General features: G+C 40.9%; 1 protein-coding gene across 2 annotated transcripts; it reads left to right on the forward strand.

Moving 5' to 3' along the window:
- Nucleotides 1–91: 91 nt before the first annotated feature.
- Nucleotides 92–14343, forward strand: efemp2a (EGF containing fibulin extracellular matrix protein 2a). Of its 2 annotated transcripts, XR_009655230.1 has the most exons (12): nt 92–337; nt 4375–4636; nt 4770–4818; nt 4957–5169; nt 5774–5896; nt 6303–6419; nt 6996–7115; nt 7219–7338; nt 7459–7585; nt 9103–9298; nt 10613–11012; nt 13726–14343. XR_009655230.1 is itself a non-coding variant. In XM_060927851.1 (11 exons), exons 2-11 carry the CDS (start codon nt 4541–4543, stop codon nt 10772–10774), a joined length of 1323 nt encoding a protein of 440 aa, XP_060783834.1. In that variant the 5' UTR covers nt 92–337; nt 4375–4540; the 3' UTR covers nt 10775–11533. The 2 variants fall into 2 exon arrangements, 1 of the variants encoding a protein (XP_060783834.1); XM_060927851.1 differs by lacking the exon at nt 13726–14343 and having other exon boundaries at nt 10613–11533.
- Nucleotides 14344–26519: the final 12176 nt, after the last annotated feature.

Genomic DNA, 26519 nt, shown 5'->3' on the forward strand with positions numbered 1-26519 from the left:
TTTTCATCCCGGGGGGTGAGGCGGGGGTGTCTGGGGGGCGGAGGATGGCTGCACAGGGGGCCTAGAGGGGGGGTCAGAATGGGCTGTCCTTTTTTTTTTTTTTGTGAACACGCTCACACTCCAGCTGTCCGTCTCCAAACTCCCTCACTTCTCACACTAAGGAGGCAGAACAAGGCAACAAGGCAGGAGAAGGGCCAGAGAGGAGCAACAGAGAGCAAAAGAGGCCGGAAGAGAAGAGGAGTGTAAAGGAAGAGCCAGAGACACACTCTAAAAGCGGAATCCAAGGCCACCACCACCACCACCAGAAGAAAGTTCTTAAAAAAAATAAAAGTGACCTGTAAGTATGCATGTGTTTTAAATTTTAAATGAATGCTTTCCATTCTGAATCTATGATAAATTGTTATCAATGCGGATGCAAAAATGCTGATGTGGTCATCAGAATGAAGTGAAGGCCATGAGGAGGAGAGAGCAAGCAGACAATGAGACAGGAAGAGAATGTATGAGTGTGTGTGTGAGACAGAAAGAGAGGGTGAGAGCGACAGTTTTTAATCATTCCCAGGCTTTTTAAAGATCTTTGTACGTCATATTTGCTCTTTTGATTATTAGGTATGTGCAGTGCCTCGTGCTACTTTTGTTCAGCCCCCAAATTTTAAGCAGCACAGAATATAATCACCATGCAACCTTCAAGCAATGCCATTTATATATCTTCAGCTAGTCCCCAGACATGCAGCAGACAGTAGTGATTATTCCTTTAGTGTCTATTACCCAACCATCAGCATGTTGTTACACATAGCACGTAGCATTGCAAAACTTTCCAAACCATTTTCCAGATACTATTTCACAACTAGTCGAAATGTCATTTCTAGTCTGATCCCCATTCAGACAAGTGGGGTGCACTGGCTTTGGCTTTTAAGAGTGGATTTAATATATGAGAGCAACGTGTGTGTCTGCTTCTTGTTTCACTGCTCTCTTAATCTCATTGTATTAAATAGACAACTCTTGAGTTCTTTGGGCATACAAAAAAAAATCCCTGAGGTACTTTGTGGTGTGAACATTTGTGCCTACAAAAACATTTTGGCCCCCTGAAGAAACACAGGTGCCATAACAAGAAGAGAAAACACACGCACAATTAAATGCCCACATGACGTCACAGCTGAGAACAGTAGCCTACTATACTAACACAAGCTACTTCTATACTGCAAACAGCTTCATGACCTTTATTTCTGTATTTTTTGGTAATTACTGACATTTGCCTGCATTATTTTATATGGCTGGTGCTGACTTGAGCATTTATTCCAAGGAAGAGAAGCATATTGTGCTCTGGGGCTTAGTGTCACTGTAGATACTGTTCTCTGCATCTTCTTTCTATAGTGTGTGTGTGTGTATGTATGTATGTATATATATATATATATATATGCTTCACTTATAAACCAATCTAAAATGTTTGCGCATTACAATTGTAATGTAGACAATTTACAGCATTACCTGAGAACCAAGTAACACGTCTCCTTCGCCAGAGTCATATATTTATATTAAAAGTCATGGCAGACTGCACACATGTTGCTAAGTGCTGAAAAAGCATAAACACCCTACTGTGGTTTACATTGGTCAGTGGTGATCCAGTCCATTGCAAAACCATTTGCTCTGAGGAGGACATGACCACCACGTCCACAGTGAAATTGTTTCAAGCAACATGACCGAATGTGAGCTTCATGGGCAGCTGAACAGAACCGAACAGAGCACGGACACATCACAGGACAGGAAAATGTGATTGTGTTTGCAAAAGTTAGAGATGTAGGAAGAAATCCTTTGTCTCGATACATGTGTGATCCTCAAACGTGTACCAATGAAAGCAGGATTTTTTGATCCAACTGATTGGTGAAGTTTATTGAAGAGGAACTTGGTCCTGGAGGTTGAATCTATATGCACAAATTTACAGTTATTTGCTATTATGCACCAGATACAGCATTTCAGTTTTAGAATTAATAGGTATGAATGAAAAACTAAAATAGCGTGAACATCTCACTGAGACCATAAGGTATGAAATAGGTCTTGGGCCATCCCAGGTAGGCCTACTTGCCCTCTCCGGTAGTGTTGTAGTACTTGAAATTGGTCTCAAGACCACTTTTTGAAGGTCTTGGAATCCACCACACTTTTACTCGGTCTTGTCTTGGTCTCGGATGTATGAGTAGAGGACTCTGGATTTTATTTCAATACAGATCAAGATGACAACTGTGGGGATATCACTAAATTGCCTGTGCATTGCCTGATTTATTTGTTAACATTGTTATTGTGATTGGATGTAAAATTTCCTGCTTCAAATGCGGCCAATGATGTGATTCATTGCTAATGTGAAATTTTTCTTCCTGTTAACGATTGTCACCCCACCCCACCCCCCTTCTCACACACACTCATCTGGTCCTGGTCTTTACTTGTTTTTGCCCTGTCTTGGTCTCGACTTGATCACAGTCCCTCAAAGTCTTGGTCTTGATACGCTTTGGTCTTGGTCATGGCTTGGTCTCGGTTTTGGTAGTCTTGATTACAACAGTGATCTTCAAGGGGCTTTCCTGAGGATGTGATACTATGGGAAAATTCTCCTGCTGTCCGGTTGACCTGAGTGTAGAGCTGTGCCCACATCCTTACCAGTAGCATTCCAGAAAACCGATGGACGCTTGGCGTGCCGTGGTAGTCTAAATTGCCCTTACCACCAAACATACTCTGACCAGTGTCCGACACAGCTCTGCCCTTCCCTTGGGTTGCTGCCATGGCTGATTCTGGGCTTTCTCAAACTATATGCTTGCTGTATTCTGTGTGTGTGTGAGAGAGAGTGCAAGCAAATGTATACCTGTGTAGTAGCATTTGGGTGAATAAGGCTGGCAACTGATGTGTGGGAATGGCCACATCACTTAAAAATATAGAAGAATTACAATAATGATGAAGAAAAATTTTATTTATATATATATATATATATATATATATATATATATATATATATATATATATATATATATATATAAAACATAACATTTATTTTAAAAAGAGTCTTTGACAACTTTCCAAAGGAATTTGTATTACAGCGTGCAAACATGATAGCTTATATACTGGCCCATCTACCATATACAAGTGTGCATTAGACAGAATGTTTGACCTATGAAACATAGTATTAACATAGGCTCTGCTTAAACTGTGTACAAATATGTACGTGTGTTATGCTGGAGAGCTTTTATTGTAGGCACATTGTAATCACGACATGAGAAATAGCAGTCTATCAGAGGGACAGACTAAAACGTAATTCTATCACAAATCATATTTGCTGGTGCATTCAGCCTTTAATAGGATTTGTTCGTGTTTGAGGTTTCCTTGTGTGTACTGTAAGTCATGACGAACAACATTGTGTGGTTTGGGCCAAAGCAAAGCAATCTCATTTGGAGGCTGATGTAATAAAATCAGAATGTGCGTTTGCGTGTGCATGTTGCCCTGTGGCTGCCTGTTTATCACTTTGAGTCAACTTGACTATACCAGTGCACAGGCCAAAGCCTTCCACACTGTGACCACGAGGTCTGACAAAGCCATTCATGTTTTGGAGTCTAGACAACTTCTGCTGTCTTTACAGTGTGTATCTGAAGGTTTGTGTGACTGAGAGTTTCATGCATCAGGAAGACAGTGGTTATGATCTTCCCCCGTGTTATTTTCTCTCTGGCACAAACCAGATAACTGCACTGCACTTCACTAGACGGTCCTGAAACAGAAATGTTTTATAAGTACTGCATTTGGCTGCTTTTCTATTTATTCTCCAGGCAAGAGACCTGAAAGACAGAACTTATTCAAGCTGACAGATTTACTTGGAAATCACAGATCTCTCTTCTACTAAGAACAGTAACTGAAGTTAAAAACTCTAAATGAGCTCTTTCAGACTGCCCCCCCCAATTCTTTTGAATCCATGACATGTTCTAGCTAAAATGTCTGAGATCATGAAAGGCAAGCTGTTAGACTTACAGTCGAGTCAAATATTAATAAGTGTGGGTATGTACTGCATGTGAAAGGCACTTGTAATAAAGTGGTGACTGATTGTGTGCAATTCCAGTTCAGCCACCAGAGGGCGCCATCAGGTTGCCACATACATGGTGGCTTTGTGATGGTCAATTTAGATGTTAATTATCATTTAAAGTACATGTAAAATCTGTGGCAACAATTAAACAGTCTAGTCTTTGCCAAAACGGAGGGAAAAATGAAAACAAAACCACACAATGCAATTAAATCTGTGACAAATGGACACATCAAAGACGAACTTTGAACGTCATAATTTTCAGAGTTGAAGGTACTTATTCCATCACTAAGGTTCTCTTGCCCTCTCTTTGTCCCTCTGTCCTCCAGATTCCGCAGTGTGATTTCAAACCTTGGGTTAAAGCCTTTGCTCTCATCCTTACCTGAGACCCTGCAGCGTGTTCCAGTGTGTATCTGTGTGTGTTTGTGTTTGCCACACTACTTTTACGGTTTCTCTAATCTGCAAAGAGGCAGGTGAAAGTGTCTCTGTGTGAAGATGTGGTCCGTGTGTGTTTCATTTGTATGTGTGTACGTTTCTGTGCTCCTCCACCAAGCTATTTCACAGCCGCCCACAGAAAGTGACACCTACACGGTAAGGAAGGAGGGAACTGTTTTCCCACTCGTTTTCGTTTTCTATCCTCCGTTTATTTGATAAGCATGTGTCTACAAATGCGTAGTATGGAAGCATTTGCATTCATGCCTCTTATTCTGTGATGAAACGTCAGGAATGCACAGATGGCTATCACTGGGATCCACAAACTCAACACTGCAAAGGTAAAACATCTCCATATTCCCTGATTATAGTGCATATTTTATGCTTAATGTGTTTATTACATAGTAACATGAAAATGAACTCCTGTGATTTAAAAAAAAAAGTACCAAATCTCTGAAACATTACTTTTCCCGTCTCAGACATAAATGAATGTGAAACAATCCCAGAGGCGTGTAAGGGTGAGATGAAGTGCTTCAACCATTATGGTGGCTACTTGTGTCTCCCGCGCTCTGCCTCAGTAATCCCTGCCCCTGATCCACCCAACCAAATCCCTGCTGGTGTGGGAAACACCTCAAGCGAGCCCTACAACCCCTGTCCCAGCGGCTATGAGGCTCATGGAGACAGCTGCGTGGGTGAGTGTGTTTGGAAATGTGTGCGCTTGGGGAGGGGAGTGCAGTGTGGGTGTTAGTGAACAGGTGGTAAGCGTGAGTGACAGTGTGAGTGTGTGTATTGTGAAGGCACCGTTTTTCATAATTCCATTGTTTGTGTACGTATGTACATGGACTTGATTTAAAAAATACACATAATGTTAGGGTTATATACTGTATGTGTAAGAAAGTGTTTGTCGTGGCTTACAGATTCCAGAACAATTCAGCTAGTAGGCCTAATTCAGAAACAGGTGTCATGTAAGAATGAGGTTGTTTGGGAGTTTTGCACAAGTTGGCAGGGGGTAGTCTGTGGGAGGTAGAGGGGATTTGGAGGGCTAAGCTATTTCCCAGCTGCTATCAGCAATCAAACCGTCATTAATGCTCCCCACTGTTGTATTACTCAGCACTCAGTATAAAGTAACACAGTTAACATTTCTTTATTCCTTCAAACTGTTAGTCATAATTCAGGAAGTGGCCTCTCTGCTTCAGTAACAAGTTACCAGTGCAGCAGCAAATATTAAAGGAACAAACATGAACTCGAATGTGACTCAGATAACCTGGACAGTGAATTGTTTTGATGCTCTTACAGATATGGATGAGTGTGAACGGGATGAACATGACTGCCAGCCCAGTCAGGAGTGCATCAATACAGAGGGCTCATTTACTTGCCAGTGTCCGAATGGATACCGCAAAGTGGGAACGGAGTGCATCGGTAAAAAGCAGCTGCACTTTTAAAGAGGCACAAACAGAATCGGCATATAGCCAGTTCATACTGAATGTATGTAGAATATACAGTATATTCCTGCATGGAGGGTCATATTTCAGTAAGAGCATGTATTATATTAGTGTTAGACTAATAGAATTTGGACTTGTGAGTGAGAAATGTGAGCCAATGACGTTTAAGGAGTAAGAAGCTGAGAAGCTCATTTGTGATTTTTAACCATTGCACTTTTCACTGTTCCCCTGCTTATTGAATTTGGAGAACTAGTGACATTAGGATATAGAGCACTGCCTTTCAACTGAGTGATTGTGTTTGATGAAGCTGCTAATGAAGAATAAAGTTTTGAGCTGTACTGTATGTGTAGTTCACCTCAACTTTCCCCCTTCACTTTTGTCAGACATTGATGAGTGTCGGTACCGGTACTGCCAGCACCGCTGCGTTAACGTGCCCGGTTCTTTCTCCTGCCAGTGCGAGCCTGGCTTCCAGCTGGCAGGCAACAATCGGTCCTGCATTGGTGAGTCTGCCCACACACTACCACCCCCATGCATAGCCAACAATGCTTTGCCCTGAGTCATAGGCCATCCTCCACACACAGTCAAACTGTGCACACACAGTAATTTAGAAAACCAGGCCCACATGCTGTTGTACAATATCATCCTACACCTCAGCTCCTCTGAACGGAGGCCAAAGTCCAAACAAATTGCCACAGCACCTCGAATTTGGTGAATAAGTGGCACTGTGGCGACATAAGGGAACAATTACTGTAGTGTTCCAAAGTACGGGGCAAATCCTACGTTAGATTTGGTGTACAGAAAAAATAAACCTGCCATTTACCTTGTATGACCTCACACCAATCATTGTGAATTTAAATATAGACAATAATTTAGCATTTAAAACCATGTGGCATGTTGTCTACATAAGGCACCTCAAAAGTTATTTTTATGCTGCTGATGTCAACCTTTAAAAAAAAAAAATCAAGGTTCCACACTGGCTCTTTCCGAATACATAATAATTGCACTTTTTCCTTGAAACGTGCTTTATAAAGCATACTTATAATTTGCGTCTGCTGTGTCATGATTTGTGGTTTCAGACGTGGACGAGTGCAACATGGGCGCCCCCTGTAGTCAGAGGTGTTATAACACCTATGGCACTTTCCTTTGCCGCTGTGAGCAGGGTTACGAGCTGGGGCCAGACGGATTCACCTGCAAAGGTGAGAAATACACGATGCAGCGCATGCACAGATCTTCTGTGTCATGTAAACAGCATATCTATTTAGGCCACCTCCTATACTGTCTTCTTTATTCTTTACACAGACATAGACGAGTGCAGTTTCTCTAGTTACCTTTGTCAGCACCAGTGTGTAAACGAGCCTGGCAAATTCTCGTGTGTCTGCCCAGAAGGCTACCAGCTCCTTGGGACTCGTCTCTGCCAAGGTCAACATCTGTATCTTATCTTCTACTTCATGCTCTGGCTTTATTCAGCCTTTCATTATTTTCTCATTTTAACTATTACATTTGATTCCATTTCTGATTTGTACGTGTGTCTTAATGCAGATATAAATGAGTGTGAGACAGGAGCGCACCAGTGCACTGATAGCCAGACGTGTGTGAACGTTCATGGCGGTCATCGCTGCGTTGACACGAACCGCTGTCAGGAGCCCTACGTTCAAGTATCAAACAAGTAAGTGAAGTAGTTTTAGCCTACAGCTGATCCATGTACTCACTTATTTCTTCCATCATTAAAATAGGACTTTTGTTCTCTTATTGCTAGTTGTATTTACTTCAGGCATAGTTTTCTATTTCTGAAACTGCAATGTGAGTTTTTCCATATCACTGGGTTGCTCTAAAGCCTAATTCAGTCTGCTCTAAATCATTCCAAAGCCTGACACAGGTAATAAGTGGTGTAGAAGGTTTATGTTCTGAAGAAATATCTGGTGGTTAATGGAGAGCATCCAAGATCATTTTTCTGACCTGTGGAGAATACTCAGGTGTATTTTGATACTCTTAAGGCTTAAATATACCTACTGAACCAGTAGATGAAAAGAATAATACAATATCACTTCATTTACTTCTGGACAAACGAAGGTGTCATAGAGACCGTGTTGTGGCTCTGACCAAATCAAATGGGATCAGGACATCTCGTCCAGTGACCATTTCGTCCAATAGTTGAGACATTTCATCCAAAGCCTTTTTCATACGCACTATCAATTTTATATGTATGTATATTAGTGATATATACACCTAATAACCTATATATGTACCTCTCACTGTCAGAGAGCGGTAGGAAACGGATGCAAGTGCAGAAGTAATGTTTATTAAGAGTTGTGAAAACACACGGGCAAACAATCCAAAACGGCAGGCAATCTCGTAAACGTGAAACTAGCAAAAAGTCGGGCGAGGCACGAACAGGCTAAATCAGGCAAAAACAGAACTAAGCACAGGAAACAGGATCGGAAACCCAGGGAATCTACATGGGAGAATAAGGCTCGGTAACATGTACTGACGTGGTGTAATACTTCGCCCTGAACGTGCGTTTTCTCAGTCTTTATATAGGCACGCTGATGCCTCTTGATCATGTGCAGGTGAGCCTCATTAACAGCGCACGTGTGAGAGTCTGCTCGGCGTGCGTGCGCAGTCCGGAGCACACCCGAGTGGACTCTCGTGCGCGTGCTGTTAATGAGGCTCACCTGCACATGATCAAGAGGCATCAGCGTGCCTATATAAAGACTGAGAAAATGCACGTTTTCTCATATCTGGATATCATATCTCATATCTTGCACTTGCCAAAGATATCTGACAAGTGTGAGTATAGATTTTCTATGTAATTTGGTCTAATAAAAATGATCTCTCCCTACAAGCGGCCCCAGCCGAAGTTGACACTCACTGATTCCCATCATTTCCGGTTTCGTTTTCATTTTGCAAAAATGTGTTTTGCTTCGATCAAATTCCATTGAGAATGCCTCCTTTTTTCAAACAAACAAATACCTGAAATATAAAATAATTGATAGTGCATATGAAAAAGGCTTTGGATGAAATGTCTTAACTATTGGACAAAATGACCTGTATCTAGTCAAATCAGCTACACATTCCATTCTGCCCTCTTTGTTTTAAAAAATTGTGCTCCTTTTAAATCATGTAATGTATGTGCCATGTCTAATATTATTCAATCACTATTATATTGTAACCCTATCCCTCTAGTCGCTGTGTGTGTCCTGTCTCTAAACCTGGCTGCCGAGACTTACCCTTCACCATTGTGCACCGTTATATGAGCATCACCTCAGAACGGTCCGTACCCTCTGACATTTTCCAGATCCAGGCCACAAGCGTCTACCCTGGAGCCTACAACACCTTCCGCATCCGCTCTGGAGATGACAATGGAGACTTCTACATCAGGGTGAGATTTAATTGATTCACATTTAAAGGTAGACTGCCTTTCAGATTCTTCAAGTGTAGGCCATTAAAAAGAATTTTCCCTGACACCCAATTATTTTTGTTTAGTGGACCGAAAGTTACTGAATTCGAATTACAGACTTCCAATTTTATGAGTTTTGTTTTTTAAATAGAACAATTAATGAATTTAGGGCCACGTGGCCCTAAATTCTCTGCTATTTTTTCCTGCTTCACCATGGCCCAATTCAAGATACTATGTCATGCATCACGTGGTGGGCTTTCCCCATTCGCACAAGGCATTGTGGGATACAAATTTGAAACAGGAGAGAAAAATGGAGGACGCGAATGAAATGTGAAAGACAGACTACAGTAATGGAAAGCGAGAAGAAAAGACGTTATGTTGCGAAGGAAAGGAAACGCAGTACCAAACTAATAAATATTGGCGGTCAGCGAGCACCTCGGTGTGATCAGCTGTTCGTTTAGCGACAGAATGATGTAACTATCAGTGCATGGTCAAGAGAAACCTGCAGATGGCAGTAATGCAACACTGTGGATTCCAGCTGCCATAAAACTCAAAAGAAGAAGAAGGTAAACCTGTGTATGCGCACACTGGACTTCCTCTGTCTGCTTGACTGCGCAAAGCAAGCGATTTCATACACATTATTTGCTCAGGAATCCCCTCATATTAAATAACTTCCCAGCCATAGAATGACCTGTGGGTGTTTTTTTTTTTTTTTAGATATTACACAAATAAACATGTATCACAAAGACTAAATTTCACCGATTTTATGAAATCGAAAGGCCGTATAGCTTTAAAACCTCCTGGGGTTACTTTCGTGAAAGTTATCCTATCTGATCTTGGCTTTTGAATTGGGTTATTATCCTGCAATCTATCTATTTCTGGGATTTTAAACTAAAGCCAAAATATGAGCCGTTAATATTTGAGAACATGGCCCTTGGAGGGAGGAAGGAAGCAAGGAGGGGAAGGTTTGCGCTGATGTTAACAGTGGAAAAGTATCAAAAGTTGAGGACAATGCACTTCTATTTTGGTGCCAGATTTTCTGTTTGTAGCTTTTAATAGCTAACGGAGCAGGAGGACACTGCACAGTACTATTTTTTAGCCTTTTTTATTTAAAATTGTGCAGCCATAAATGCACAGAGAGAAATGTAGAGCTTTGTTCCATCTTTTTCAGGTATATGTCATGGTGTTAATATATTGTATAGCTTTCACGAGTACATTATGATCACTGGAACATGTATTAAGCTAATTTCCCAATAATGCAGACTTCTAAGCCAAATGTGTTGTCTTCTCTCTTAGCAAATCAACAATATCAGTGCCATGTTGGTGCTAGCCCGTGCTGTGACTGGACCCAAAGAGTATGTTCTGGACTTGGAGATGGTTTCGGTCAACCCCCTCATGAGCTACCAGACAAGTTCAGCTCTCCGCTTATCAGTCTATGTGGGGCCTCATACTTTCTAAATCAGAGTTACAGTTAGAGCAGGGAGGGGGAGAAGGGCTAGCAAATAAAAAGCGGCAGAGGTGTGAAGTACGGACGACAAATCCATTGAGGATGAGGAGGAGTTGAGTTGGAGATACTGGTATAAATAGCAGAACATCTCCCCAAGTTTGCTGGAAGAGCAATACCAAGCTATCTCATAAGAAATCAAAACAAACTATACAACTACTACTTCACAAGTGATGCTGGTCTTACAGACAGGTAATATAATTGCAGACACAGCCATACCACACATGGTTTTGTGATATTGTGTATGAATTCCAAATAAAAAAGAAGCTGCACTAAATTTCAAAATCTGCTGTACAATCCACATAGCTTTTACTTTTGGCCTTTCTCATTACCTCTCTTGTCATCCATGCTCATTTTCAAGATTGCTTCAAGAATGTGTTTGCTTTCTATTTTTGCCTCTTAGCAGAAATTCATTCCACTGATTAGGCCCTCGCTGGCGGCCCTTTCATCCTCCCTCTCTTTTTTTCAGATATATGTAGCAGTCTTAGTGTACAAATAATATATGCAGCTCTACAAACTTCTTTCTGTGCATTGTGTGCCATTACTATTCTTCAGTAACCACTCAGTCCTACATCTACATGTCTATATCTATTTCCATCCCCAAAATGATCACTAATATTCACATTATTTGTGTAGTTGTCATACCATTCTGTCAATGTTGTACTTTTATGTTCTGGACTTATTACTGTAATAAATATGATAATACCATATCACTCTGGCTATGGATATGACCGCTATGTTGATTTGATGGTATTATGGTCTATATTTGACCTTCATTCTTTTGTTTTCATGGTTCACTTATAATAATGCCATGCCATTGGGATTTATCTTCTTTCCTTGTGGAAGCTGTTCAACAGCAATATTGGTATAGACAGAACTTTGAAGGTTGTAGCAAGCAAATGAATAGTTTAATAGTAAGTCAGTTGGTTTGCAAAAAGCAGACAGGAATGAAAGATTTCACTGATAGTTTCCTGATTCTTTATCAACAAAATATAGATAAATTATATTTAAATATGTTGCACTTACCTGGTCAAGAGAATCGGTTTTACCAACCCATTGTGAATAGCTTACATGGGTGGAGAACCTCGCTGTTAACAGGATTAAGTATAAGGAAGGATCCCACTTGGTTGGGAGGAACATTTACAGTGCCTTGCAAAAGTATTCATCCCCCTTGGTGTTTGTCCTGTTTTGTCGCATTACAAGCTGGAATTAAAATGGATTTTTGGAGGGTTAGCACCATTTGATTTACACAACATGCCTACCACTTTAAAGGTGCACTTTTTTTTATTGTGACACAAACAATAATTAAGATGAAAAAAAAAACAGAAATCTGGAGTGTGCATAGGTATTCACCCCCCTTTCATATGAAACCCCTAAATAAGAGCTGGTCCAACCAATTCACTTCATAAGCCACATAATTAGTTGGTTAAGATCCCCCTATGTGCAATCAAAGTGTCACATGATCTGTCACATGATGTCTGTATAAATCAATCTGTTCTGGAAGGACCCTGACTCTGCTAGTCTACTAAGCAAGCAACATGAAAACCAAGGAGCCTCCAAACAGGTCAGAGACAAAGTTGTGGAGATGTATAGATCAGGATTGGGTCATAAAAATATCCCAAACTTTGAATATCCCACAGAGCACCATTAAATCCATTATAGCAAAATGGAAAGAATATGGCACCACTGACAAGAGAAGGCCGCCCACCAAAACTCACAGACCGGGCAAGGAGGGCATTAATCAGAGGTGCAACAAAGACACCAACAATAATGCTGAGGGAGCTGCAAAGATCCACAGTGGAGATGGGAGTAGCTGTTCATAGGACCACTTTAAACCATACACTCCACAAAGTGGGGCTTTATGGAAGAGTGGCCAGAAAAAAAGTCATTGCTTAAAAAAAAATAAAAAATCATGTTTAAAGTTTGCCCAACAGCATGTGGCAGACTCCCCAAACACATGGAAGAAGATTCTCTGGTCAGTTGAGACTAAAATTGAACTTTTTGACCATCATGGGAAATGCCATATGTGGTGCAAATCCAACACCCTGAGAGCACCATTCCTACAGTGAAACATGGTGGTAGTAGCATCATGCTGTGGGGATGTTTTTTTCATCTGCAGGGACAGGAAAGCTGGTCAGGACTGAAGGAAAGATGGATGGTACTAAATACAGGGCAATTCTGGAGGATAACTTGTTTGAATCAGCCAGAGGTTTGAGACTGGGACAAAGGTTCATGGTCTAGCAGGACAATGACCCTAAACATACTGCTAAAGCTACACTGGAGTGGTTTAAAGGGAAACATTTAGATGTCTTGGAATGGCCTAATCAAAGCCCAGACCTCAATCCAATTGAGAATCTGTGGTATAACTTGAAGATTGCTGTACACCAACGCAGCCCATCTAACTTGAGTTGGAGCAGTTTTGCCTTGAGGAATGGGTAAAAATCCCAGTGGCTAGATGTGCTAAGCTAATAGAGACATACCCCAAGAGACTTAATTCCAGCTTGTAATACGACAAAACAGGACAAACACCAAGGGGGATGAATACTTTTGCAAGGCACTGTACTGCTTGTCAACAGGCAGCTGAGTTAATTAAGCAGACTTAATGAGTACAGATTACAGTAGGCTCGCTGCAAACTCTTAGGAAAAAAGTTAAACCTAGGGATCGAAAGTTATGTAAATCTTTGGTTCATTGCTTTAAAATTTCCACGTAGAACCCCTTTTAAAAGCTAGGACGATTACCTATCAAATAAAGAAAAACCCTTGATTTAATACAAAAATAATATGAAACCATATTTACCCAGACTCCTGAAATTTTTATCTGGTAAAAACTGTAATCTTAATTCATGAATATGCCAAAAGACGAAAAAGCTTAAATTCACCTCTTTAACCTTTGTGTCTCATACAGACTCCAAGGATGCTACTCAAACTTTACACAGGTGAGGATGATGACAAGATCACCATTTTACTTTCATATGCATGTAGTAGAGACAAAGAAAGACAGAAAATTGATGTACTTGCTTTTATTCAGTGTGTCAAGATGTCTTCAGTGCCTCTCAGTCACTGTAGTCGATTTTCTTTCAAGGATGATGAATTGAGGTTCAGGAGCTGGTGAATTTAGAGCTACAGTTCATAGTTTGCTTGAAAAAAAAATGTTTAGTCAGAGGAGAAATAAATATTCTGTAATGTCAAATGTCCTCATACCCTGACATGAGGCATGAAAGAAATAAACAAACCAGACAATCAAAAAGCAAGAAGCGATTTTAAAAATGTAATTTGGTGGGAAACTAAAGAATGATATTCATCTAATTGATCCTTGTTGTGTAATTTGCATCACTACCAGTTGAGAATTTGTTGATCTAGAAAACTGAGGTTAGCTGGCTACCTACTGAATACCAAAACATCCAAAAGATAAATTTTTCCAATGTTCAAAAGATTTCCACTGAATAGCCAAAATGAATGTGTTTATAACACCTTTTTAAAAAGTTGGATCTCACCTGAATGTCTTGACAAGGTTTACTATAGGTTTTACTGTACGTTTTTATGGCATTTTATTAATGTCTATTTAATCTCAAATACATATTATTCTACAATTTAACCAGCTTTCCATTTTAAATCAAGTATAATAACTTTTTCTTTATCATGATGGACCACAGTTCCACACAATAAACACTTAATTCCACACACTATCATAATTATATCGTTCAACTTCATTTCCATTTTCTCTCTGGTGCAATATCTGACACTCCTTCCCATCTACAACCCCAATATAAAAAAAAGGTGGGATGCTGTGTAAAATGTAAATAAAAACAATGCAATGGTTTGCAAATCATGGTAACCCTATATTTCATTGAAAATAGTACAATGTCAACATATCAAATGTTGAAACTGAGAAAATGTATTGTTTTTTGAAAAATATATGTTCATTTTGGATTTAATGCCAGCAACATGTTTTAAAAAAAGTTGGGACAGGACACATGGTGGTGGTAGTATCATGGTTTGTGCCTGTTTTGCTGCATCTGGGCCAGGATGGCTTGCCATCATTGATGGAACAATGAATTCTGAATTATACCAGCGAATTCTAAAGGAAAATGTCAGGACATCTGTCCATGAACTGAATCTCAAGAGAAGGTGGGTCATGCGGCAAGACCATGACCCTAAGCACACAAGTCGTTCTACCAAAGAATGGTTAAAGAAGAATAAAGTTAATGTTTTGGAATGGCCAAGTCAAAGTCCTGACCTTAATCCAATCGAAATGTTGTGGAAGGACCTGAAGCGAGCAGTTCATGTGAGGAAACCCGCCAACATCTCAGAGTTGAAGCTGTTCTGTATGGAGGAATGGGCTAAAATTCCTCCAAGCCGGTGTGCAGGACTGATCAACAGTTACCGGAAACATTTAGTTGCAGTTATTGCTGCACAAGGGGGTCACACCAGATACTGAAAGCAAAGGTTCACATACTTTTGCCACTCACAGATACTGTATGTACAACCCCGATTCCAAAAAAGTTGGGACAAAAGTACAAATTGTAAATAAAAATGGAATGCAATAATTTACAAATCTCAAAAACTGATATTGTATTCACAATAGAACATAGACAACATATCAACTGTCGAAAGTGAGACATTTTGAAATTTCATGCCAAATATTGGCTCATTTGAAATTTCATGACAGCAACACATCTCAAAAAAGTTGGGACAGGGGCAATAAGAGGCTGGAAAAGTTAAAGGTACAAAAAAGGAACAGCTGGAGGACCAAACTGCAACTCATTAGGTCAATTGGCAATAGGTCATTAACATGACTGGGTATAAAAAGAGCATCTTGGAGTGGCAGCGGCTCTCAGAAATAAAGATGGGAAGAGGATCACCAATCCCCCTAATTCTGCACCGACAAATAGTGGAGCAATATCAGAAAGGAGTTTGACAGTGTAAAATTGCAAAGAGTTTGAACATATCATCATCTACAGTGCACAATATCATCAAAAGATTCAGAGAATCTGGAAGAATCTCTGTGCGTAAGGGTCAAGGCCGGAAAACCATACTGGGTGCCCGTGATCTTCGGGCCCTTAGACGGCACTGCATCACATACAGGCATGCTTCTGTATTGGAAATCACAAAATGGGCTCAGGAATATTTCCAGAGAACATTTTCTGTGAACACAATTCACCGTGCCATCCGCCGTTGCCAGCTAAAACTCTATAGTTCAAAGAAGAAGCCGTATCTAAACATGATCCAGAAGCGCAGCCGTCTTCTCTGGGCCAAGGCTCATTTAAAATGGACTGTGGCAAAGTGGAAAACTGTTCTGTGGTCAGACGAATCAAAATTTGAAGTTCTTTATGGAAATCAGGGACACCGTGTCATTCGGACTAAAGAGGAGAAGGACGACCCAAGTTGTTATCAGCGCTCAGTTCAGAAGCCTGCATCTCTGATGGTACGGGGTTGCATTAGTGCGTGTGGCATGGGCAGCTTACATATCTGGAAAGACACCATCAATGCTGAAAGGTATATCCAGGTTCTAGAGCAGCATATGCTCCCATCCAGACGACGTCTCTTTCAGGGAAGACCTTGCATTTTCCAACATGACAATGCCAAACCACATACTGCATCAATTACAGCATCATGGCTGCGTAGAAGAAGGGTCCGGGTACTGAACTGGCCAGCCTGCAGTCCGGATCTTTCACCCATAGAAAACATTTGGCGCATCATAAAACAGAAGATACGACAAAAAAGACCTAAGACAGTTGAGCAACTAGAATCCTACATTAGACAAGAATGGGTTAACATTCCTATCCCTAAACTTGAGCAACTTGTCTCCTCAGTCCCCAGACGTTTACAGACTGTTGTAAAGAGAAAAGGGGATGTCTCACAGTGGTAAACATGGCCTTGTCCCAACTTTTTTGAGCTGTGTTGTTGTCATGAAATTTAAAATCACCTAATTTTTCTCTTTAAATGATACATTTTCTCAGTTTAAACATTTGATATGTCATCAAATGTATGTTCTATTCTGAATAAAATATGGAATTTTGAAACTTCTACATCATTGCATTATGTTTTTATTTACAATTTGTACTTTGTCCCAACTTTTTTGGAATCGGGGTTGTAATATTGGATCATTTTCCTCAATAAATAAATGACTAAGTATAATATTTTTGTCTCATTTGTTTAACTGGGTTCTCTTTATCTACTTTTAGGACTTGTGTGAAAATCTGATGATGTTTTAGGTCATATTTATGCAGAAATATAGGAAATTCTAAAGGGCTCACAAACTTTCAAACACCACTGTATATAATAAGCAGCAAAATTTCTTTGTTTATTTGTCCTGAATTAACGTCACCATTTCTTGACGAATTTTCACCAAATTTGGCAAGTAGGTCAGAGGATGACCTGGAATTTTGCAGATATAAACAAAATTAATGTATGGGCCCCAGGGAAGTTCCTGGAGGGCACAACATCCACCCACCCCCTCCCTCAATGCCTTTCATGTTATATTTATCAACACAAACTCTCGACAGAGCTTCACTAAACTTGGCAGATAAACTTGTACAGGAGATAGCCACAATTTGGCAGAACTCAGAAATTCCATATTTGGGCCCCTGGTGGGCCCCTGGGTGGTGGATGTTTGGATTTTTGTTTGTCTTGGGGTAACATCACCATTTCTTGATGGATCTTCAACAAATTTGACATGGAAGTCCGGGGGCAACCAGAATTTTGCAAAAACCCAGGCAACGCCGGGTAACCTGCTAGTTGTATACAAGGCAAGAACGGGACAACATTTCACTTTCAAAACTACAGCAACTGCTGTCCTCAGTTCCCAAACATTTACACAGTGGTAAACATGTCCCTGTCCCAGATGTTTTGAAACCTGTTGCTGACATCAAATTCAAAATGAGCATATATTTTTCAAAAACAATAAAATTTCTCAGCTTCAACATTTGATATATTGTGTTTGTACTATTTTCAATGAAATATAGGGTTTCTATGATTTGTAAATCATCGCATTCTGTTTTAATTTATGTTTTACACAGCCTTCCAACTTTTTTGGAATTGGGGTTGTAATTCATGGCTGCCTGTACCCTGGAGAATACATGAAGTATTGTTCACTCTGGCTCCTGCATAAGTGTTTTTTTTAGACATATAACGGAACTCAAAATATTCCACTTTGGAAACTAAGATCCATTATAAACTTGCAAGCTCTCTTTCTTACTTGCAGTACAGCTCTTTCCATCCCAAGTAGTGCACAAATTCCTTTCCTTACTCACAGTAATACTGAAACACATTTGCAATGAGAACACTTCCTCCAGAAAGGTAAGTAAATGTGTGATTATTTTTATACTGTGAGACTACTGTATGTGCTGACCTCTTTATAATCCACTGCTAAGACACAGAATTCCTTTTGTGCTCACTTATCATCCGGCGAATAAATAATGGCTCAAATTATACTTTTAAACTCTTCAGGAAGATCCTGAGATTGCTGGCATTTTCTCCTATAAATGGGACAAAAACACCAAAGATATGCTTGTCAGGAGTGAATTAAATGGAATAGAGTAGAAACTGTGGCACTCTTGCATGCAACATTCTTGATATTTCCCTTGCAAAAATATTAATACAGACACTGAAATCACAGGCCCTAAAGTGCCCCTCTTCCACCAAAGCAGTTCCAGGGCTGGTTCGGGGCCAGTGCATAGTTTGGAACCGGGTTTTCTGTTTCCACTGACAAAGAACTGGCTCTGGGGCCAGAAAAACCGGTTCCAGGCTAGCACCAACTCTCTGCTGGGCCAGAGGAAAGAACCGCTTACGTCAGCGGGGGGGCGGAGTTGTTAAGACCAACAACAATAACAAGACCGCGAAAGATCGCCATTTTTAAGCGACGAGAAGCAGCAGCTGTACAAACGCGAAGTCATCCATTATTATTATTATTATTGTTGTTGTTGCTGCTGCTTCTTCCGTGTTGTTTTTGCTTCGATATTCGCGCCAAGGTTTATGCAAACGTAGCGACGTAACTGACGTATACAGCGATGTAATGACGTGTCTTCCGTTAGCACCGCGAGCTATGGAAAAGCAAACTGGTTCTCAGCTGGCTCGCAAGTTGAACGAGTTGTGAACCAGCACCAGCACCGGCCCCGAACCAGCCCTGGAACTGATTTGGTGGAAAAGGGGTATTGGATTATTTTTGGCCACCAGTTACTCCTCATGTATTACCACAGGAGTTGTTTACTGTCTCTCCTGTAAGAGAATAAATTTTGTACATACAACTAAGGTGTGCCTGGCTGATTGTTTTGTCAAGCACCTTTGCACCATCAGAATGAAGGATTTCTCCTCTGCAGTAGCAAGACAATTCAACAGCAATGGCCAAAACTCTAATCACATATTTGTTTGTATTGCTAGTTGTTGCAAATAGAAAGAGCTCATCTATAGGTGGGTTGCATCCGATGTCACATCTGCCTCATTAGATATGCAAGACATGAAGTGGTGGTCAGCTAAGCTCACTGTTCACAAAGCGTTACTATTGCTGGGGCGCCTTGCTAGTCGTTAAAATGCCCTATGCTTGCGTTGTTTTGGGCTGCTCGAATTAAACAAACTGTGAAACTGATAAAAGTTTCTTCCGGGTTCCCCCTGAAGTGATAAAAGGGTGAAAAAGCAAAGGATTTTTACCCACAGATGATGAGAAAGGTGGCTCTTGAACCTTTCGCTGCAATGGAATGGAGCCGAGTCGAAGAGCGCTTGAGTTTGCAGCGATCACTTCATGATAGGTTTGTAAATTCCTCTGATTTATTTCGTTTGGATTCGCAAATCACTTTTCTTGCCATTTTCCGTTATTTCACGATGTTTTGAAGTTCAGGAGACATTTAAGTCCTCAGATGTGTTTTTGTTTACTGTTTGATCATGGTGACCATATTTTCACTTTATTTATCAGGACTTCCTAGCAATCTTTATAAGGATGATGATGTAGATTGGGCTCCTACACTGAACTTGATAGATGAGATAATTGAGATGATCCACGCAAACACAAAAGCAGAGCTCACGAGTTAATAGCACGAAACCGCTTCCCCAGCCATGCAGTTACAGTGAGCCGTGATAACTTCTCTGTCCTGTTTCATCGATACCTAGGTCCTTAAAGGTGTTTCTGTGGCTTTTTGTGAATGATTTACCCAGAAGAGAAGATCAGGGAGGATTGAGAACCGAGCATCTGTGGTTTGTTTACACTTGATACTAAAACTTGAAGCATCTTCACAACCATCGCAAAGACGTGTACAAAAAGCCCCAAAATGCCTATTTACCCAGGCAAAAACAATACAGGATTTATCTTGTAGTGTCCTGATCCCCAGATCTTTAACTCAGCCACATATAAAAAGTCATACTCCTCCATGTTCTTCCAGGTTTTCATCTGTTTGTCCATGCAGAACGATGTCCGTAGCACCAGGTACAACCCCAATTCCAAAAAAGTTGGGACAAAGTACAAATTGTAAATAAAAACGGAATGCAATAATTTACAAATCTCAAAAACTGATATTGTATTCACAATAGAACATAGACAACATATCAAATGTCGAAAGTGAGACATTTTGAAATTTCATGCCAAATATTGGCTCATTTGAAATTTCATGACAGCAACACATCTCAAAAAAGTTGGGACAGGGGCAAGAAGAGGCTGGAAAAGTTAAAGGTACAAAAAAGGAACAGCTGGAGGACCAAATTGCGACTCATTAGGTCAATTGGCAATAGGTCATTAACATGACTGGGTATAAAAAGAGCATCTTGGAGTGGCAGCGGCTCTCAGAAGTAAAGATGGGAAGAGGATCACCAATCCCCCTAATTCTGCGCCGACAAATAGTGGAGCAATATCAGAAAGGAGTTCGACAGTGTAAAATTGCAAAGAGTTTGAACATATCATCTACAGTGCATAATATCATCAAAAGATTCAGAGAATCTGGAAGAATCTCTGTGCGTAAGGGTCAAGGCTGGAAAACCATACTGGGTGCCCGTGATCTTCGGGCCCTTAGACGGCACTGCATCACATACAGGCATGCTTCTGTATTGGAAATCACAAAATGGGCTCAAGAATATTTCCAGAGAACATTATCTGTGAACACAATTCACCGTGCCATCCGCCGTTGCCAGCTAAAACTCTATAGTTCAAAGAAGAAGCCGTATCTAAACATGATCCAGAAGCGCAGACGTCTTCTCTGGGCCAAGGCTCATTTAAAATGGACTGTGGCAAAGTGGAAAACTGTTCTGTGGTCAGACGAATCAAAATTTGAAGTTCTTTATGGAAATCAGGGACACCGTGTCATTCGGACTAAAGAGGAGAAGGACGGCCCAAGTTGTTATCAGCGCTCAGTTCAGAAGCCTGCATCTCTGATGGTATGGGGTTGCATTAGTGCATGTGGCATGGGCAGCTTACACATCTGGAAAGACACCGTCAATGCTGAAAGGTATATCCAGGTTCTAGAGCAACATATGCTCCCATCCAGATGACGTCTCTTTCAGGGAAGACCTTGCATTTTCCAACATGACAATGCCAAACCACATACTGCATCAATTACAGCATCATGGCTGCGTAGAAGAAGGGTCTGGGTACTGAACTAGCCAGCCTGCAGTCCAGATCTTTCACCCATAGAAAACATTTGGCACATCATAATACGGAAGATATGACAAAAAAGACCTAAGACAGTTGAGCAACTAGAATCCTACATTAAACAAGAATGGGTTAACATTCCTATCCCTAAACTTGAGCAACTTGTCTCCTCAGTCCCCAGACGTTTACAGACTGTTGTAAAGAGAAAAGGGGATGTCTCACAGTGGTAAACATGGCTTTGTCCCGACTTTTTTGAGCTGTGTTGTTGTCATGAAATTTAAAATCACCTAATTTTTCTCTTTAAATGATACATTTTCTCAGTTTAAACATTTGATATGTCATCTATGTTCTATTCTGAATAAAATATGGAATTTTGAAACTTCCACATCATTGCATTCCGTTTTTATTTACAATTTGTACTTTGTCCCAACTTTTTTGGAATCGGGGTTGTAGTTTGAAATGTTGAGGAACTCAACAGATGGATAATTTTCCAACTCGTATGAAAAAATCCTTCTTTGATAAGGTGTAAGGATCTATCCCATTGCAAAGAGCAACTTTCTGAAGGTATCTTGACCATGCGTTGGCCTCTAAACTGCGAAAACTGTTGGAGACAGTTTCACTAGAGGTTTGCATAAAGGCAACCAAACTGATTTGCCTGACCACGACTTCATTCACTTGAAGTAAACTTACAAGCAAAAGTCACGTGACTGAATACAATATATACTCTCAGAACCTCATGGAATGAAGACAGTTTTGACAGAGCTATTACTTTACCAAACATTTTGAATATTTACTAGTTTTACCTCCTACTACCTCAAAAGTACTTTGCTTGTACAGCTGCTGAAGGACTTTTGCCCAAAATGTCCTATTTCTCTTGAAATGTCATGTACTACCCTGAAATTTTACTAACAAGGGTCCAACATTTGCAGCAAGATAGTGCCAGGGCTTGAACTCACAACCTTCTGCTCAGTAGCCCAGAGTGTATATACTGCTTGTGGTGAATTAGAGACAGATAAACAGTTCATAAGTCATAACAGGGCTGCCATATTGTACTGGCTTTTTACAGATTGAATTAAACCAACTGTTCACTAAAAATTAGACTATATTGCCAAAAGTTTGTGGACACTTGACCATCACACCCATATGTGATTCTTCCCCAAACTGTGGCCGCAAAATTGGAAGCAAACAATGGTATAGAATGTCTTTGTATACTGTAGCCTTACAATTTCAATTAACTGGAACTAAGGGGCCCATATCTGTTCCAGCATGACAGAGTCCCTGTGCACAAAGCAAGCTCCATGAAGACATAGTTTGCCAAGGTTGGTGCAGGTGAACTTGAATAACCTGCACAGAGCCTTGACCTCAGCCCCATCTGATTACCTTTGGGATCAACTGGAATGCTGACTGCCCACCAGGCCTCCTCTGGAATGGGATGTTCAGCAATCACATAATGGGAATGATCAACCAAAGAAGTTAAATTTATATATATATATATATATATATATATATATATATATATATATATATATATATATATATATATAAACGAGTTCAGGATCATTTGTCTGTCTTAATGGGATTAAATCAATAAACTGGCAACACTGAAATCTAATCAAAGTATTGGTGCAGCTCTAAGCCCTTCCACCGGTGTGGGTAGCATCAACTGCAAACAGGACCAATTCCAACCCTTGTTAGCCTGTCAATCACCAAGATAAATAAATAATAAGTATAAAAAATACTGGAAAAGACTGTCTAAGTGCACAAAGTATCGCCCCAGCACTAACCCCTCACTCAGCATCCTCCCATATATAAAAACACATACATTTTCTCCTCCGTTGTCGATGCTGATGACTCATTCTCTGCAAAGCCTTACATAATTATGACAGCTAGATTTGGCGTTAGTCTGCCACAGGGGGGCAGTGTGGCACACAGGGTTTCACAATGCCCAGAATAGAAACAAACCTGAAGTTACAGAATCTTGCTGCTCGTTTTGCAACCTAATTGACCAGTGAACCCATTGTATTCTGTCTCATCCTGGATAGTAAATGAACCACTAACTAGATAATGGGTGGAAGTGTGAAGGTAGCCAGTAAAGAAATGTCAATAAATGTCTGTAACTGGTGACAGACAGACATTTACATGCATAATTTGTGTTCACCTGGTCAGTCAAAGTAGTTCATAGGCAGACACTGTTTAGTAAAGTTTAAAGTCATATGAAATCATCCCCCCCCCCAGACAGACAGATAGACACACACCATGTGCCACCATCAAGTCAGTCAGATCAGTGCCTCTAAAAGGAGCTCATGATAAACTAGGTGAAGTTGATAGAGTGGGTGGCTGGGTGGGGAGGATGTGTGGTGAGAACGGGACATAGTCGTGCTGCTTCCTGTTGGATCTCCGGCAAACCACACACCCAACTGTGAGTACAGCGGCAGGAGCAAGCCGTGCTGTACCCGCCCTGTGGGCACATGGAGAGGTGGGCAGGAGAAGCCGTGCCAGCGAGCCCCCGCATGCGGAGGAGGCTGTGAGCAGCAAATTGTGTATACACTCAGTTTAAAGGCATGCTTCAATGTGTTTGAAAGTTTGTGTGAAAGAGAGACAGAGTGAGATAGAATACATATCAGGTATCATTTCCCCTTTAATCGTCTTCCCTAATGGTATAGTGTTCCCTAAACTGTGTGCATTTTCTGTGTGTGTGTGTTGGGTGAAAGCAGGACATGGTTGCACACCATAATTGGTGAACAACACACAACCCAAGTAAGAAGTCGTGGTGATTCTCACATCTCTGTATATCCTTATACTGTATCACCCACTGTCTCACTGCATATGTGCACATATCCTGTTTAGAACAAAAGGGACAGAACAGATGGTACAGTAGAATGAAAGTCAAATGACATCTGTACAGCTTGCTATTGCTAAAGTGTACCGTGGAAGAATGGAGTTAAACATTACAAATTATGGGTGCAGCAGTGTAACTGACAAAGGAAATTCACATTCAGTTTCTGCAGTTACGCTGTACCATGCGCATGCAGTTTATATATCAGATGATTTGATGATGCAATCTTTTACTTAAAAGCCGTAAATTATGTCCATGCCTGTTCAACTGATGACTGGAACATACCATATACATGCACACATTTAGACATCATCAGATATCAACTGCTGCTATGGATGGATAGTGGAGAGGCAAGAGGGAAAAAATTTAAAAATCTTTGCTCGTCCAGCAAGGGTTTGTATCCATCCATCCATTATCTGTAACCGCTTATCCTGTGCAGGGTCGTGGGCAAGCTGGATCCTATCCCAGCTGACTATGGGTGAGAGGCAGGGTACACCCTGGACAAGTTGCTAGGTCATCGCAGGGCTGACACATAGAGACAAACAACCATTAGGGGTTTGTATGAGTATGGTAAACCTCCTATGTAGTGAGAGGTAAAAGGAAAAAAAACAGCTTTTTGATTACTCACCGCCTTTAACAAAAGACTCAGCAACACAGCTATCTCCAAGCAGCTGCCAACCCCAGCTGGAACCTCAAACATTACCCACGAACATAAACAGAAATCGGGACCATGTTTTACATCCTGGCCTGTGTGGTGCAAAGATGATATATAGACTGGGAAAAGACTTCCAAATATGCTGAAAGAAGTATTTCAACATTCTTTATAAAAAAAAAAATTATAAAAAAAATTTAATAATAATTTGGGTTGATTAAAAAATACAAATGTCATGGAGTTATTGTACTTAGTTTAATTTAATGCCCAAAGAGCTGTCCTTCTTTCACCCTTAGGTAACAACTCTAATAGAGAAAACATAACACTACTGAGGAGCAGTAACAGCCTCAGTTACAGTAACCACACCTGTCAATCACTGTTAGAGTGTCAGTTGCTTTTCCTAGTTGTTCTTGGCATTTTGCCCCCTTCATTCAGCTAAACACCTTCTACTTTCGGCTGCTCCCATTAGGGGTTGCCACAGCGAATCTGTTCTGCATATTTGATTTGGCATAGGTTTTACACCGGATGCTCTTCCTGACACAACCCTCCCCTATCTGTCCGGGCTTCAGATCAGATCAGCACTAAGTACACAGAAGAAACCTTTATTTGTCACATGCACACTTCAAGCACAGTGAAATTCATCCTCTGTATTTAACCCATCTGAAGCAGTGAACACACATGCACACACACCCAGAGCAGTGGGCAGCCACACTACAGTGCCTGGGGAGCAGTCGGGGTTAGGTACCTTGCTCAAGAGCACCTCAGCCCAAGGCTGCCCCACGTTAACCTAACTGTATGTCTTTGGACTGTGGGGGAAACCGGAGCACCCAGAGGAAACCCACGCGGACACGGGGAGAACATGCAAACTCCGCACAGAAAGGCCCTCGCTGGCCCCGGGGCTCAAACCCAGAACCTTCTTGCTCTGAGGCGACAGTGCTAACCACTACGCCACCGTGCCGCCCGGCTTGTGTACACTGGCTTGTGCAACCCCAGTGGCTGGGTATTTTACCTAATCTGCATGTTTTTGAACTACTGGGGGGGAAGAGAGCACCTGGAGGAAACCCATGCAGAACTCCACACAGAAAAGCCCCAGTCAGCTGTGAGGTTCAAACCCAGAACCTTCTTTCTGTGAAGCAACAGTGCTAACCACTGCACCACTGTGCCACTCCCCTCCCCCTCCCCCCTTCATTCAGCTAAACAAGCACTCTAAAACAGCAGCAGCTTTAAATACCCAAAAGCAAAGATATGAGGATCATAAATGAGGATGGGTTCCCTTTTGAGTCTGGTTCCTCTCGAGGTTTCTTCCTCATATCGTCTGAAAGAGTTTTTCTTGCCCCCATCACCACAGCCTTGCTCATTGGGGAGAGATTAGGGATAAAATTAGTTCATGTTTAAAGTCATTCAAATTCTGTAAAGCTGCTTTGCGACAATGTCTATTGTTAAAAGCGCTATAAAAATAAACTTGACTTGACATACTGTAACTATTTCATAGAAATGTAGGATGAGCAAACAGGAAACCCCTTTCTATTTTTGGCCTATAGATTCCATATTTATGCTGTCAAATGTCCAGGTTAATGCCCAGCAGAATTGAAAGAAAAAAGGATAAAATAACTCCAAATATACAGTTGTGGTCAGAAGTTT

Source organism: Neoarius graeffei, chromosome 8 (genome assembly GCF_027579695.1).
Source record: "Neoarius graeffei isolate fNeoGra1 chromosome 8, fNeoGra1.pri, whole genome shotgun sequence".
NCBI lineage: Eukaryota > Metazoa > Chordata > Actinopteri > Siluriformes > Ariidae > Neoarius > Neoarius graeffei.

Coding starts and splice junctions, on each gene's coding strand:
- efemp2a (XM_060927851.1), top strand. CDS start 4,541: ATGTGGTCCGTGTGTGTTTCATTTGTATGTGTGTACGTTTCTGTGCTC. Junction 4,637..4,769: donor CAGAAAGTGACACCTACACG/GTAAGGAAGGAG, acceptor ATGAAACGTCAG/GAATGCACAGATGGCTATCA. Junction 6,420..6,995: donor CAACAATCGGTCCTGCATTG/GTGAGTCTGCCC, acceptor TTGTGGTTTCAG/ACGTGGACGAGTGCAACATG.